Here is a 15,025-nt window from a genome sequence, read left to right as displayed (position 1 = left end):
GGGACTATAGGAGAAGATCTCACGGTCATTTCATTGACATCCTAGGAAGAGAGGAGAAAAGGTAGGATGAAGAAGAACTCGAAAAAATAATGGCTGAAAACTTCCCAAATTTGGCAAGAGACATAAACCTACAGATTCAAGAAGCTGAACAAACCCCAAGCAGGGTAAACCGAAAGAAATCCTTGCCAAGGCACATAGTTAAACTTCTGAAAATGAAAGGCAAAGAAAAATCTTGGAAGCAGCCAGAGGAAAGAATGACACCTTTCCTACAGGGTGAAAATAATTCAAATGGCAGTGTATTTCTCATCAGAAACCATGGAGACCAGAAGGAAGTGATGCAGTATTTTGCAAGTGTTGAAAGCATTGTCAAGCCAGAATCCCATATGCAGCAGAAATATCCTTCAGGAATAAAGGGAAAATCAAGACGTTCTCAAATAAAGGAAAACTAACAGAATTTGTCACCAGAAGACCTATGCTAAAAATTTCTAAAGGAAGTTCTTTAAACAGAGAGGAAATAGTAAAAAAAGGAAACTGGGAACATCAAAAGAAAGAAAGAGAGCAGTGTAAGCAAAGTATGGGTAAATAAAATAGGCTTTTTTCTTGAGTTTTCGAAATTGTATTTGATGGCTTAAGCAAAAATTATAGCACGTATGATGTGGTTCCAAATACACGTGGAAGAAAAATTTAAGATAATTATATTATAAATGGAGGAGGACTAAATGTAAAAGGAGATAAGGTTTCTGTTCACTTGAACTTCTGAAAAATGTTCAAATAACCCACTGAGAGGTAGGAAGAAGAAAACAGAGAAACAAAAAACAGAACAAACAAAAAATTTTTTAATGGGTGACCTAAACCCTAACATTAATTACATTAAATGTAAATGGTCTAAATACAGCAATTAATAGACAGAGATTGGCAGAGTGAATTTTTTTAAAAATTGACCCAACTGGGGCGCGTGGGTGGCTCAGTCAGTTAAGAGTCTAACCCTTGGTTTCAGCTCAGGTTGTGGTCTCATGAGTCATGAGATTGAGCCCATGTCAGGCTCCATGCTCAGCAGGGAGTCTGCTTAAGATTCTCTCCCTCTGCTCCTCCCTTCACTTGTGCTTGTGTGTGTACGCTCCTGTTCTCCCTAAAATAAATCTTAAAAGAAAAAAAAAAAATCACCCAACTGCAGTTGACCCTTGAACAACGCAGGGGTTAGTGGTGCCGATCCCCTGCACAGTTGAAAATCTACATGTAACTTTTAACTCCATAAAACTTAACTGCTCATAGCCCCCTGTTGACTGGAAGCCTTACTGATAACATAAGTTGTCAGTTAACACATATTTTATATGTTATATGTATTATATACTATATTCTTACAATAAAGTATGCTAGCAAAAAGAAAACGTTAAGACAATTATAAGGAGGAGAAAACACATTTACAGTACTGTAAAAAATCTGCATGAAAGTGGACCCATGAAGTTCAAACCTGTGTTGTTCAAGGGTCAACTATATGTGGTACATATAAGAAACTCACCTCAAATATATTGATAGAGGGAGGTTGAATTTTAAAAATGGAAAAATAGGTATCATATAAACATTAATCAAAGGGAAGCAGGAATGGTTATATATTAGATAAAGGAGACTCCAGAGCAGAGCAAATTACCAGAGCCACAAAGGGGACATTATATAATGATAAGAGTCAGTCCACCAAGAATTCCTAGCCATCCTAAATGGTGATGGAGTACACAACAGAGCTGCAGAGTATGTGAGGCAAAAACATATTGAACTGAAAAGAGAAACAGACAAATCCACAATTACAGATGGAGACCTCAGTACCCTTCCCTCAACAATGAATACAACAACTAGATAAAAATCAACCAGGATACGGAAGAACTCAATAACAGCCAACAACCAATAGGACCTAATTGAAGTATTTAGAACATTTCACCCAACAACAGCAAAATACATATTCTTTACAAGTGCCACAGAATATACACTAAGATAGACCATGTCCTGTGTCATTAAACAAATCTCAATACATTTCAAGAACCGAAATCATACAGTGTTTTCTCATCGCAGTGGAATCAAACCAGAAATCAGTAACTAGAAGGTAATGGGAAAATCTCCAAACACTTAGAAACAAACAACACACTTCTACATAAACCATGGGTCAAACAGGATTCCTCAAAAGAATTAAATACATCAAAATGAGTGAAAATGAAAATACACCTTATCAAAATTTGTGAGACAGCCAAAGCATGGCTGAAAGGGAAATTTATAGCGCTGAATGTATATGTTAAAAAAGATGATGACTCTCGGGGCACCTAGGTGGCTCAGTCAGTTAAATGTCTGACTTGATTTCAGCCCAGGTCATGATCTCAGTCAGGGTCATGAGATCAAGCCCTCTGTTGGGCTCTGAGCTCAGTGGGGTGTCTGCTTGAGATTCTCTCTTTCCCTCTCCCTCCGCCCCTCCCCCACTCACGAGCACTCCCTAAATAAATAAAATAAATCTTAATTTAAAAAAGATGATGACTCTGAAGTCAATAAGCTTTCACCTGAAGAACTTAGAAAAAGTAGAGCAAAATAACCCCAAAGCAAACATGAGGAAATACTGAAGAACAGAAATTAGTGAAATTGAAAACAAAAGTAATTTTTTAAAGATTTTATTTATTTGTTTTTAGTGAGAGAGCGAGAGCAGAGGGAGAGGGAGAAAGAGAATCTCCACTTAGTGCAGGACCTGTTGGAAGGCTTGATCCCATGACCCTGAGATCATGACCCAAGCCAAAATCAAAAGTTGGGCGCTGAACCAATTGAGTCACCCAGGCACCCTGAAAACAAAAATAATTTTTTAAAAATAATTGAAACAAAGAAATAGCCTTTTAAAAATATTGATAAAACTGACAAATCTCTCACGGTATTGTACACCTGAAACTAATATAATACTGTATGTTAAGAATACTGGAATTAAAAGAAAAACTTAGTAAATTAAAAAACAACAACAACACCTGACAAACTTCTAGTAAGACTGACAAAAAATTGCCAAAATCAAATTTGACAATTCAGATGAAGTGGAATACTTCATCAAAAAACAAATTACCACAGCTCACCTAATAGGAGATTTGATCATTTAAATAGCTTTATAACTATTAGGAAAAGGAAATTAATTTGGTAATTTTAGAACTCCTCAAAAAGAAATCTCCAGGCCCAGGTAATTTCACAGGAAAATTCTACCAAACACTTAAAGAAATCACACCATTCTATGAAGTCTCTTCCCAAAAAATAGGAGGAGGGAACATTTCCCTGGTTCATTTTATGAATTTATACCAAAACCAGACAAAGACGGTACAAAACAACAAAACTATGGACCAAATATCTCTCATGAATTTAGCTGCAGAAGTCTTTAACAAAATCTTAGCAAATGGAATTCAGCAATGTATAAAAATAATATATACACCGTGATGGAGTTTGTTCCAAGGATGCAAGGCTGTTGCAGTATTCCAAAATCAATCAATGTAAGGTAGCATGTTAAAGAAGAAAAATTGGGGCGCCTGGGTGGCTCAGTCGGTTGAGCGTCTGACCTTTGATCTCAGCTCGGGTCTTGATCTAGGATCGTGAGTTCAGGCCCTGTGCTGGGCTCCACACTGGGCATGAAGCCTACTTAAAAACAAGAAAAATAACATAATTTAATGCATAAAAAGCATTCGATAAAAATCAACATTCATTCATTAAAAACTCTCACAATATGACTAGAGGAGAACTTCTTCAGCTTGAAAAGAGCATTTACAAAAAAACCTACTGCCAACATCACACTCAACAACGAAGGCCTGAATGTTCTACTCCTATGACGGAACAAGCCAAGGATGTCCACTCTCACTTCTTTTTCAGCAGTGCTGGAAGTTCTGGTCAGTGCAGAAGGCAAGCAAAGGAAATATAAGGAATACAGATTGGAAAGGAAGTGGTAAAACTGCCCCTTTTTGTAGATCACATGATGGTCTCTGTAGAAAATCCCAAGGAACATATAAGAAAACTCTTCGGACTGATGAGTGAATTCAGCAAGATCATAGGTTACAAGATAAGCATACAAATATTGATTATATTTCTCTCTATTGGTAAAGAATGTATGAACAACAAAATTAAAAATACAGTACCATTTATAATCACTCAGGAATACTCAGATATAGGACTTGTAGGCTGACAACTACCAATGTGGCTAAAAGAGCAAAGATCTAAATATGTGGAGAGACATGCTGTGTTCATGGATCAAAAGACTCAGTACAGTAAAGGTCCGTTCTCCCCAAAATGATATATCAGTTTAGCCCAATTTCTATCAAAAGCCCAGCAAGTAGACCAATGGAACAGAACAGATACAACCAGAAGTATGCCCAAAGGACTTTTGACAAAAATACAGAAGTAATTTGGTGGGGGAAAGACACTCTCAGCAGATGGTACGGGAGCAATTAGACATCCTTACGCAGACGACAAACCTCAACCTAAGTCTCACAGCTTGTAAAATACTAATTCAGGATGCATGATGAACTTAAATGTGAAACATAAAACTATAAAACTTTTAGGGAAAAAAAAAACAGGAAAACATCTTCAGGCTCTAGGCCTCAGCAAATAGATCTTAGACTTGATACCAAAAGCATCCTTAAAAGGAAAAATTGATAATTGAACTTCATCAAAATTTAAACCTTTCTCCCTGCAAAACAATTTGTTAAGAGGATGAAAAGACAAGCTATGCACTAGAATATGTCCTCAAAGGACTCGTATCTAGAATACATAAAGAAAACTCTCAAAATTCAACAGCCAAAACCCCCAAACAATTCAGTCAAAAAATGGGCAAAAGACACTCAGAGACATTTCACCAAAGAGGATACACAGATAGCAAATAAGCACATGAAAAGATATTGAACATTTTTAGCTATTAGGGAAATGCAAATTAAAATCACAATGAGAGGGCGCCTGGGTGGCTCAGTCGGTTAAGCGACTGCCTTCAGCTCAGGTCACGATCCCGGGGTCCTGGGATCGAGTCCTGCATCGGGCTCCCTGCTCGGCAGGGAGTCTGCTTCTCCCTCTCACCCTACCCCCTCTTGTGCTGCCTCTCTCTGTTTCAAATACATAAAATAAAAAATCTTAAAAAAAAAAGTCACAATGAGACATCACACCTACTGGAACGACTAAGACAAAACTAGAGACAACGTGGAGTGCTGTTGAGGTTGCGGAGACTCGGCTTCACTCATGCACGGCCGGGGGGGGGGAACGGGACAGCTGCTCTGGAAAGCAGCCTGGCATTGTCTCTTAAAACTAGATCTGTGCCCACCGTACAACCTAGGAATTTCACTCCTGGACACTCATCCCAGAGAAATGCAGACTTACGTTCCCACAAAAGCCTGGACGCAAGTGTGTCTAGCAACTTTATTTGCGATGGCCACAAAGTACAGGGAGCTCAGATGTCCTGTAACGAGTGGCTGGCACATCTGTGCGTGGACACTACTCAGTCATGGAAAGGGATTAGCTGTTGATACACACAGCCGCCTGCAAGGAATGTCCGGAGAATTATGCTGAATGAAGCCAATCCCCCAGAGTTATAACTGATTCCATTTATAGAACATTCTTGAAATGACAGAATTAGAGATGGAGAACAGGTTAGCAGTTGCCCGGGGCTAAGGAAGGGATAGGGCCCAAGGCAAAGGGGTCTGATTATAAAAGGCCAACAGGAGGGACCTTGGTGGTGGTGGAAACGTTCTGTATCTTATCCACAACCTGGTTGTGATCTTGTACCACAGCATTACTGGGAAGCTGAGTAACAGCTATACAGAATGTCTCTATATTATTTCTTATAACCACATATGAATCTACATTATCTTTAAAACAAAGTTTAATTAAAAAAAAAAGAAGAAGAAGAAGAGGTAGAACATCATGTGTTCGGGAAGCCCTAATAGGGTAGCTCAGTATGTGGACTGGGAGTGGGAAGCAGGGTTTGCATGACTCCAGAAGGAGGCAGAGGAGGTTGACCTAATGCTCGGGGTGGGGGTGTGAGGACAAGCTCCAGGTTCTACACAGGGTCCCAGCTTCACCTGGGCAGCCCCTCTAGCCACTTACAGGGCACAGACCTTGAGAGATGCTCTTGGTCCGGCCGTGCTGTCCCACAGATGAGGGGGGTGAGGCCCGAAGAGGGGATGGCATTAGGATCCCAGTGGTCGAGGAGTCAGATGTAGGATAAGCTCAGACCTCTGGATTCTCCATGCAGACTCCTTGCTCTTCCCAGACTATCCCCAGGTGTCAGAGCCTGTCTCCGGGGACAGAACTGACCAATGAACTTGTCAAAGGGAGATCAGCAGGATCACGTTACCTGTAGTGCCTTGTGCTTCCTGTTTGCTTATCTGGTTATCTGCGGGTCAGCAGTGGCAGCTGGCTCCCAAGGTTTAAGCAAACTTTAGCCAAAACTTAAAATTCAGAGAATTACTACGTTAGTGATTTATTTTGTTTTTCCTGAAAATAGAGTGAAGAGTTCTGTTTTCAGCTTGTTAGGTCTGAGGGAGAGCCTCCGGTCTTCGGGGGTCCTCCCGTCCTTTCCTGCACACACACAATCTCTAGTAACCAACGACTCTTCCCATGGGACAGTTGAGAGGCTGCAGCTGAATGGTCAGCTGATGGGAACAGCATGGAGCTGGCGTCTTTGGACCCCCCGCCGGGTTCAACAAGGGGGCCCTGGGCTCTGCAGCTGGAGGAGGGATTTCTCCTGTGTAGGAAAAGGGCCCAGACAGAATTGTCCGTGTGGACACCCAGTGTATGTTGCCCAAGGCGGGCCGTGTGGACGGTGAGTGGACCAGGAAGCTGGGCGTGGAGGGTTTGGGGGCTGCAGCACCATGGAGGCGCTGCACATGGCACATGTTTAGGAAAGATGTGGGTGTGATTTTGTTTTCAGTTGAACCCATGACTTTCACAGACCGGATTCCGTCCTAGGACATTTGTTCATTGCTTTGCGTGGAAATAGGATTGAATCCCTTGTCTCTTACAGGACCGAGAACACGCCGATGATTGCTGGCCTTGGGAAGGTAAGCCATGGTGAGCTTGGGCAGATGGAGCAGGTGCTTCGTCTCGTGTGTGGGAAAACCTGAGTCTCCCTCCAGCTGAGTGTCCTTTACTCCCTCGTGCCCGCCACGTGCACAACACTCCCAACACCGGAGGTGGGTGTCGGGGGCAGGTTTCCATACAGCAGTTCTGTGACACCAGCGGGGTGTCCCGCCATTGAACTGGATTCTGACACTGGCTACCTGGAGACAGGTCAGGGGCTCAGGCCCACAGGACCGCCCGCCCAGCACCCCTTCAGACACCAGGTGTAAGTCCCAGGTGTAAGTCCCAGGTGTCACCTGTTTCTGACTGGCCAGCTCTCCATCGGAGGCTCCCATGACCCCTCCTCGGGTTCACTTAGTTTGCCAGAACAGCTCACAGACTTGCAGAAACACTTGGCTCACTAGACGACTGGTTTATTGTGAAAGGATATGCTAAAGGAGACAGATGAACATCCAGGCGGAAGAGATGGGGGGCGGGGGGAAGGCATGGGGGAGGGGCGCCACCCTCCCGCACCGGCACGTGTTCGGCAACCTGGAAGCTCTCCAAACGCATGCTATTGGGATTTTTGTGGGGATTTGATCAGTCATTAACTCCATTTTTAGCCCCTCTCCCCTCTCTGGAGAATGAGGGTGGGGGTGTAAATTCCAAGCTTCTGCTCGTGACTTTCAGTGGCCAGGCCCCATCCCGGGGCCCACCCAGAGTCACCACATTGGAACAAAAGACGTTCCTATCTCCCAGGAAATTCCAAGGGATTTAGGATCTCAGTGTCAGGAACGACAGTCCAAATACTAGAACCAGAGATGCTCCTAGTGTTCCTATCACTTAGGAAATGACCGGGGTTTTGGGAGCTCGGTGCTGGGACCGGGGCAGAGACCTGTAGACTCTCTATCATCTTACAGTCCATTCCCCCAACGGCTTTACCGGGTATCCAGGGCCTTAGGGAGATCATGTTCGTGAGCCTAATAAATGGACTGAGGTTAGAAAAAGCCTCAAATTGTATTTATCACCCCAGAGTGTACTTTTTGAGATCTGTAGAGTGGATTGATTGCTTCTGTTTAGCACTGACACGGAAAAGCTCTTTTCAAGCCTCTGCTAATATAAGAAATACAGTGACGTCTTTACAGCAGAGACCCACGGTCGGGCCCACGGGTGGCTTGTTCCCTGGGGCCGTCTCCACCCCCCAAGCCCTGGCTGTCCCGCTTAAAAGATGCAGCTTGTATGCAGCTTGATGACAGCCCACTGGCTCGGTGGCACCTCAGCTCCAGCCTGCAGCTGCACCTCCCCCAGGTTCTCTGAGCCTCCCTGACTCCCCACTGCCCTCTGTGCATGCAGTCTGGCCTGTCACACCGCCAGCTTCGCGAGGCCCCTCTTCCCCGGAGCTACATCCCAGGCTAAGTCCGGGCGTCTTCCCGGCTTCCCACGGCCCCTTTCCCTGTGTGCCTCCTGTGAGGAGGCCCAGCCCTGTGCACCGCTGCTGGCATGCCTACCCCAGCCAGTTCCCCTCCGCCCTGGCCAGGCCTTGGCCTCCTCACCTGCTGGTGGGCCTCCATCCCAGCCTCCTCTCCACAGCTGCTCCCTCGTGGCACTCCTCCTGGCCTGCGGCTCCACCAGCCTGTGCTCAGGGCTTTGAACTTGGCATCTCAGGGCGGGTCCTGACCTTTCTGAGAAACCCAGGTCTCCACCTGCTTACTTGACATTCCCTCTGGGCCCGCTTGTGTGTCTCTCCTCCCTGGTTCCCCTCTGTCCCCATGGTGCCTCCTGCCATCCGGGACCTCACTTCAGAAATCTAGGCGGTGCCTTGGTCCCTCCTGGTCCTTGTCTGCACTGATGAGCAGCCAGTCAGTCCTGTCTGTCCTGTCTCCACAGTATATCGAGGTCTGCGCCTTGTGTGACTCTGGACCAGGTCAGCCCCATCTGTAGCCTGGATGCCTGCCTGCCGTGGTCCCTTCCATTCTCTGCACAGCACCCAGAATGATCGTTACATATGCAAGTCAGGGCAGCTCACCTCTTCCTCAAAACCTACATGCATTTGTGCTGTGGCACCTGGGTCCTGGCCCTGCCTGTCATGGGGACCTGGGGCCTTGTTCCCCTTGGTCACAATGTCCCAGGAGCGCACTTGCCCCTCCCTCTGCCATGGCCGTGAACACCCTCGGTCCATGCACTGTCACCTTCACACCTCCTACCCTGCGTGCCCCGCATGCCCCGCGCGCCCTTCAGAGCGCTCTCCCCAGTTGGTATGATGCTGTTCCCGCTTCCCTTGGTCCTCGGTCTCCGGAATGGTTGTGCCTCGAGAATGGAGAGCGCTCTTTGCTCTTATGGGCAGTATCTCTGGTGCCTGGAGGTATCAGGAAGCACCTGATAAAGTAAATTCCTGTTGAACAAGTGAAGATAGCTCTTCTCCCAAGCTCTGACCATGGCCCCTGTCACAGGGTTGCACTCGGCAAATATTATCTATGCGAGATGTTCCAGGAAAAGAGCAGTTTGAGGAAATGTCACTTCTCTATCATCAGGAAATCTCACCTCTGCTCTTGAAGGCTGCTTATTCTCCTTGTTTTATGACAATTGAACATGCTTTTTCGCGTTACCGTCCCTGTTCCCAGGCCGCTGAGCTGGTGACCAGGAATTGCGAGGCTTACGAGGCCCACATGAGGGACGTTCGGGACTACCTGGAGGAGCGGCTGGAGGCGAGCCTGGGGTCCGCGGGGGCCAGGGGGGCAGCCTGGAGTCTGGGGGGCCCAGCCTTCCTCCAGTGAGCTGGGGGTCGGGCGTGCCGCCCCAGGCAGCAGGCAGGACAGAACGGGGGTTGTCTGAGACTCGGTCCAGGGACCGTGGGGACAGTCAGGGCAGAGGCTAGAGGACGGAAGCCTGGGTCAGGAGACCCCCAGGTTGGGCTCTAGGCCAAGTGGCCGACCTTCAGAGAGGCGTGATAGAAATGCGCCAGAGCTGGTGTATTTGATGGTTGTACGGAGGAGAGTCACACGTATTCAGAATTTTTTCTCCCGATTAACTTTGCTTTCCAGTCAGTCCCTATAACTATTATAGGCAGATGCTTATTGATGAACTAATTATTTTACGTGTCGAGGTTGAGATTTTGTGTTCCAGAAAAGGCTCGAGGTCAAAAGGTTGGGGGGCAGGGGGGCTGTGTGCTTTGAAACTACCTCTGAACACTTCATCGACTTTTCAGGCTGAATTTGATAAGCAGAGAATCCATCTGAACAGCCAGTTTCCAGGGACCGAGCGACTCCCCAACACATGCAACTTTTCTATCCAGGGACCCCAGCTCCAAGGTGATGAGGGTCTGCTGGTCTCCGCGTGGGGTGGTGGGCGCCGGAGGGAGCAGAGCGGCCCCCTTAGGGCGGGTGTCCCCAGGAGGCCGGGCAGGTCTCGGCTGCTTCCCGCTCTCCCTGCCTCGGCTGTCCGCGCTGGTGCAGGGGGGCGCAGCGCCGGCCCCAAGCTGAGAGGGAAGGAGATGAGATGCACTAAATTTTAGGCTAGCTCATCCATTTCCGTCAGCAAGTTTGACGAAACATTTTACGAGGATAAGGGAAGGGAGAGGCAGTCGACTTTAAAATTTGGCTCAGAGTCAGGAGGAAGCACACGTGTGTGGGACTCGTTCCTGTGATAACTGCCTCCTGGCTGGAAACCGTCAGGGTTCCTGGAATCCAGAAGGTAAAACATGGCTCCCCCAGGGCCCTGGGGCCGAATCCAGGGAATCGACCAGCCGCGCTTCACGGAGAGGAGATTCTGTGCCCTGAGCGTGAGGGGGGGCACGTTTGGGAAAGTTCCTGGGGGAGAGGGGTTGCTCCCCGTCTCGCTGGACGGCGCGAGGAGCGGCGTGTCTGCAGCACGTACAGGCCCCGGGCAGGCGTCCCTGCACCGGGGGCGGGGGGGGGGGGGGCGGCCTGCGATGGGACGCAGTCTCGCTGTCGGCCGTGCGGAGAGCCGCTCTGCCCTCGTCCCCGTCTCTGTGGGGACAGGTGTATTCAGTGAGGCCTGTGTCCATTTCAGAGAGACGGGTTCTTTTAATTAAGTCAGTGGGTTTATTACTTTAATCTCTGTGCTCGTGAAAGAAGAGGGAAGTGCCTTCCCGCTTAATCAAAACAGCGCCCAAGTGTCTCCACCCTTAGAAAACTCAGAGGTAGGTTTAAGTGTCATTCCTGGGACAGCGAAGTATGAAGTAAGGCCGCTGATGAGAGCTCTGGGTGTCTCCCTCGGCAGCTGACCGGAAATAACATGTTCGAGGCCGGGTTCACGAGGCAGAATCGTGTCTGCGAGGAACCGTCCTGTCTGGATCCTGCGGCACTGTCCCCTGGGATGAGAGGGGCCCGAGCCCTGGGGCACGAGGGAGGGGGCCTCTAAACTTGCGGGGGGAAGAGGAGAGCCGGGCAGCTGGGGCCCCGCCCGCGCTCCCCGCCTCAGCCTCGTGCCCTGTCTCCCCAGGCCACGCGGTGCTGGCGCGGTGCAGGGCGCTGCTGGCTAGCGTGGGGGCTGCGTGCCACTCGGACCACGCGGATCGGTGAGTGCTGCGCACGCCGGGCTGCGCTGGGCCTGGGGCCTCCGGAGCTGCGCGGCCCGGCGGGGACACAAAAGCGCGACCAGACGTCGCAGGGCCCAGGGGAGGAGGGGAAGCCGCAGCCTAAAGGGGGGCGGGCGGGGAGGGGCAGGGCAGGCTGCAGGAGCTCCCTCTGTCCTCGGAAAGGGAGGGGCTTCGGAAGGTTGTGACAGGCCAGGTTGGTTCCGGGTGGCCCCTGCCCGGGTGCAGGAGGATGGCCGTGGCCGAGGCAGGAGGGGAGGGTGTGGGGCCCGGGCATCCGAGACTGGCCCGACCCCGGTGCAGGAAGAGCAGGGCTTCGGTTTCCCACTTGCCGTGAGTGGGGGGCCTGCAGAGGTGGGTGCAGTCCCAGATGAGGCAGCCGGGGCCCCAGAAAGAGCCGAGCCATGGTCAGAAGCAGGCCGTCCGGGAGTCTGGGGCCGGTGCCGCGGTGTGTGAGCACCTCAGGCTAGGGGGCTCCCGAGGGCCGAGGGCCGGGTGGGGATGACGGGGCCTCCTCAGGGCTGAGAGCTGTGCCAGGGAGGGCTGCACGAGGGTGCGTGAGGCCAGGAGCCGGCATGTGGCAGCCCGAGGGGCTGCCGCAGTGAGGTGACTGCAGGAGGAGGGCGCTCAGGTGGGCCGCTGCTCCCGGAAGGCTCCCCACAGCCCTCCAGAAAGGGTCCGAGTGGCCCATTTCCCAGACGGGGAAGCTGAGGCAGGTGCAGTCTGTAGTCTCACCAGGCACAAGATGAGGGGGCGGGGAGGAGGGCCCTGAGGAGCTGTGCCCAGGGACGCAGCTGGGAGGGGATGGGTGTCCATGTGGCCCCTGCAAGGGCGGGAGGGGAAAGGGGTAGAGGCAGACGCTCAGGGGGCTCTTGTGGAAAGTGGGGGTGTCCTCTGGAATAGGCAGTGAGACCACCCACGCAGGGGAGGGCAGGGGACCAAGAGCTGTGGGCACTGTCCCCTCTCTCTCTCCCCTGTGCTGCAGGGGCCTCTGGCACAGACCCTCGGGAACCACAGCGAGGGAAGTCCCTGCTCCCACCTAGCCCTGTGGACGGCTTTCAGGGGCTCTGCAATGTGACAGAGACCTTTGCCGTGCTGTTTCCACCCCCGGGCCTGTGTATGTGGGCGCCCACGGGCCCTTGAACCGCGCACCCTGCTGGGGGTGGGAGGGCGCCAGAGCTGCCCCGAACACTGGCCCCGGGGTGTGCAGAGCCCCGCATCTCCTCCGAGACCCGGCCCCACTCCTTGAGGGTCGGAAGCCCTGGAAGGCAGGGCTCGGCCTCACCGGATACAGCACTCCTGGGGGCAGAGGGGCCGTGCCGGGCGAGGCCGCAGTACCGTGCAGGAGTCCGAGCACGAGACCGTGGACCCGGAGGCCGGGGGCCTAGGGGTGTTTGGCAGAGAGGGGAGATGGGTCTACACAGCCCCATCCTGGGGAGCTGGTGGAGGGCAGGAGGGGCAGGGTCCCTTCCCCGAGCCCTGGGGAGCACAGAGAGCCTTTCCCCTCTGACAGCTGACACAGGCTCTCCTCGCCCCCACCCTCCCAGGCCATCCCCGGTGCTGCTGAGCTGTGGCATTCCCTTCGACGTGGCCAGGAACGCACTCCGGCTCAGCGTGGGCCGCAGCACCACCAGGGCCGAGGTGGACCTCATCGTGCAGGACCTGAAGCAGGCCGTGGCCCAGCTGGAGGGTCAGGCCTAGTGCCCAGGGTGCCTCATAGGAAGCCCTCCCGAGGGCCGTGCCAGAATGGCTCTCCTGATTTGTCCCAGTCTTAAGTTTTGTCCCAGAGTGTCTGACGCAGAGACGGGTCAGTGGGTGTGTGCGTGCACACGTGCTCCGGGCCCCCTCCCCTGTCCTCGGGTCAGTGGAGAGCCGGTCTGTCGGGCAGGCAGACCCCACGGGTGCTTCTAGGCCCAGGACACAAACCTGTGTAGGACTGTCCCCACCGCCCCATGGCGCAGGTTGAAGTGGAAACATTGCAGCTGTGTCAGTGCTCCCCTCTGGGAACTGGGGTGAGCCTGTTGTGAGTGCCGCCTCCCTGGAAGGTGGCACTTTTACCCAGAAGGTAACATCCTAGTACTCACAAACCTTGTCCGTCGCCACCATGAACACAGGAAACCTGATTCTTGCTGCAGTCACCGAGGTCCGTCCGCCCGTGTTCTCCCATCTTGCTCTCCGCCCTTCCCAAGCCCTTCCGAGGTCAGGCCCCGCTTCCTGCTGTGTCCCCCCACTTCCCCGCCCCGCCTGACCTCCGCACTCAGCCTGCTGGCCACCCAGAGCCACCAGGCCCCGCCGGCCTTTTCCCTGTGGTCATTTACTCAGGGTTCCAGTGCAGACATGGGAGTCGGGGGGCGGCCAGGCTTATGTGACCCCGGCTCGTTCCTGCGGTGGGAAATGAGTTCATCCCTAGCTCCGCTGGCATGATGATGTTCTTCCCAGACGGATTCTGCTACCCTTACCCTGCTCGGTGACATCCTGATACGCCCCGGACAGCGTGACTTTACAGAGCTACTTCACATAGCAGTGATTTCTTAATACACTTTTAACATGTGGTTTTAAGGTGCAAAGAACTACATGATGACATTGGAGAAACTATTGTCAGAAATTAAGTGAATAAAATATTCCAATGCTGCTATTAGACATTTATGGTTTCTCCGGGGGTCACCGATGTGTCGGAGCCGGCTGCAGAGCTGGTGTTGGAGGGGTGTGTGGTGACCCCAATTTATCGCTGTACGATTAGGCTTCAGCTTAGGAAATTCAGCTTGAGACTGTCTCTGCGAGTCCCTAGAAAGTGGGTCACTAAAGTAGCGTCCCGCTGCCTCCAGGCAGAGGCCACACTGATCCCAGTTGGCCCAGGAAAAAGCCCCATGGGTGTCAGCTCCACTGAAGAGAAGAGTCTGGGCAAGAAGTGCGGCAGCCCTCAAGAAACCCCCTTGACCTTCAGCCACAGCCCCAGAGACCCTCACTCGCCTCGGAGGCCTTCCTGTCCGGGGTTAGGGCCCTGGGCCCATGGCTGGCTCTGACGAGCTGCTGCTCCCCAGAGGTTTATGGAGCCTCCAAGGCCAGTGCAGGGCCAGGATCTCGCATAGATCCCCCAGGGGGCAGGTGGGCCCTTGGCTCCGTGGGTGAAGACCTAGCCGAACTCCAGCACGCGTGGCCCTAAGTTCCCCAGAGAGGGCCCTCCTGTGGACGGGTCTGCCCTCCCGTAAGAGGAGTCTCTCAGGTGGCCTGCCTCCGGGCCAGCACAGCCTCCGGGCTACAGCCCAGACGAGAGGAAGCAGATGCTGGGGAGCCTACTGCCTTCCTGGAAGGACCCTGGGAAACGTAAACACCCACTAGCTGCGGGAAGTCCTTCTCAGGATGAGAGACACGGCGCATCTCCTCAGTGCCTGCTCCGAAAGAGGAAGAGCCCGGGCCAGTCACAGGACA

General features: G+C 51.6%; 1 protein-coding gene across 1 annotated transcript in view; it reads left to right on the top strand.

Annotated features, from left to right (window-relative positions):
* SCLY (selenocysteine lyase) overlaps positions 1-14,227 on the top strand; it is a 37,478-nt gene extending 23,251 nt beyond the window's left edge. Inside the window, 5 exon segments of the mRNA XM_025888858.2 lie at positions 7,007-7,043; positions 9,663-9,746; positions 10,247-10,349; positions 11,503-11,578; positions 13,144-14,227. Of these exon segments, the coding sequence (XP_025744643.1) occupies positions 7,007-7,043; positions 9,663-9,746; positions 10,247-10,349; positions 11,503-11,578; positions 13,144-13,297 (454 nt within the window). The 3' untranslated portion in view covers positions 13,298-14,227.
* The last annotated feature ends 798 nt before the right edge of the window (positions 14,228-15,025 follow it).

The sequence above is a fragment of the Callorhinus ursinus genome, unplaced genomic scaffold (genome assembly GCF_003265705.2).
Source record: "Callorhinus ursinus isolate GAN/ISIS: 27379988/994484 unplaced genomic scaffold, GSC_fseal_2.0 scaffold2, whole genome shotgun sequence".
NCBI classification, from domain to species: domain Eukaryota; kingdom Metazoa; phylum Chordata; class Mammalia; order Carnivora; family Otariidae; genus Callorhinus; species Callorhinus ursinus.
Note: the sequence above shows the minus strand (reverse complement) of the source record. Positions and strands in the feature narration are given on the sequence as shown.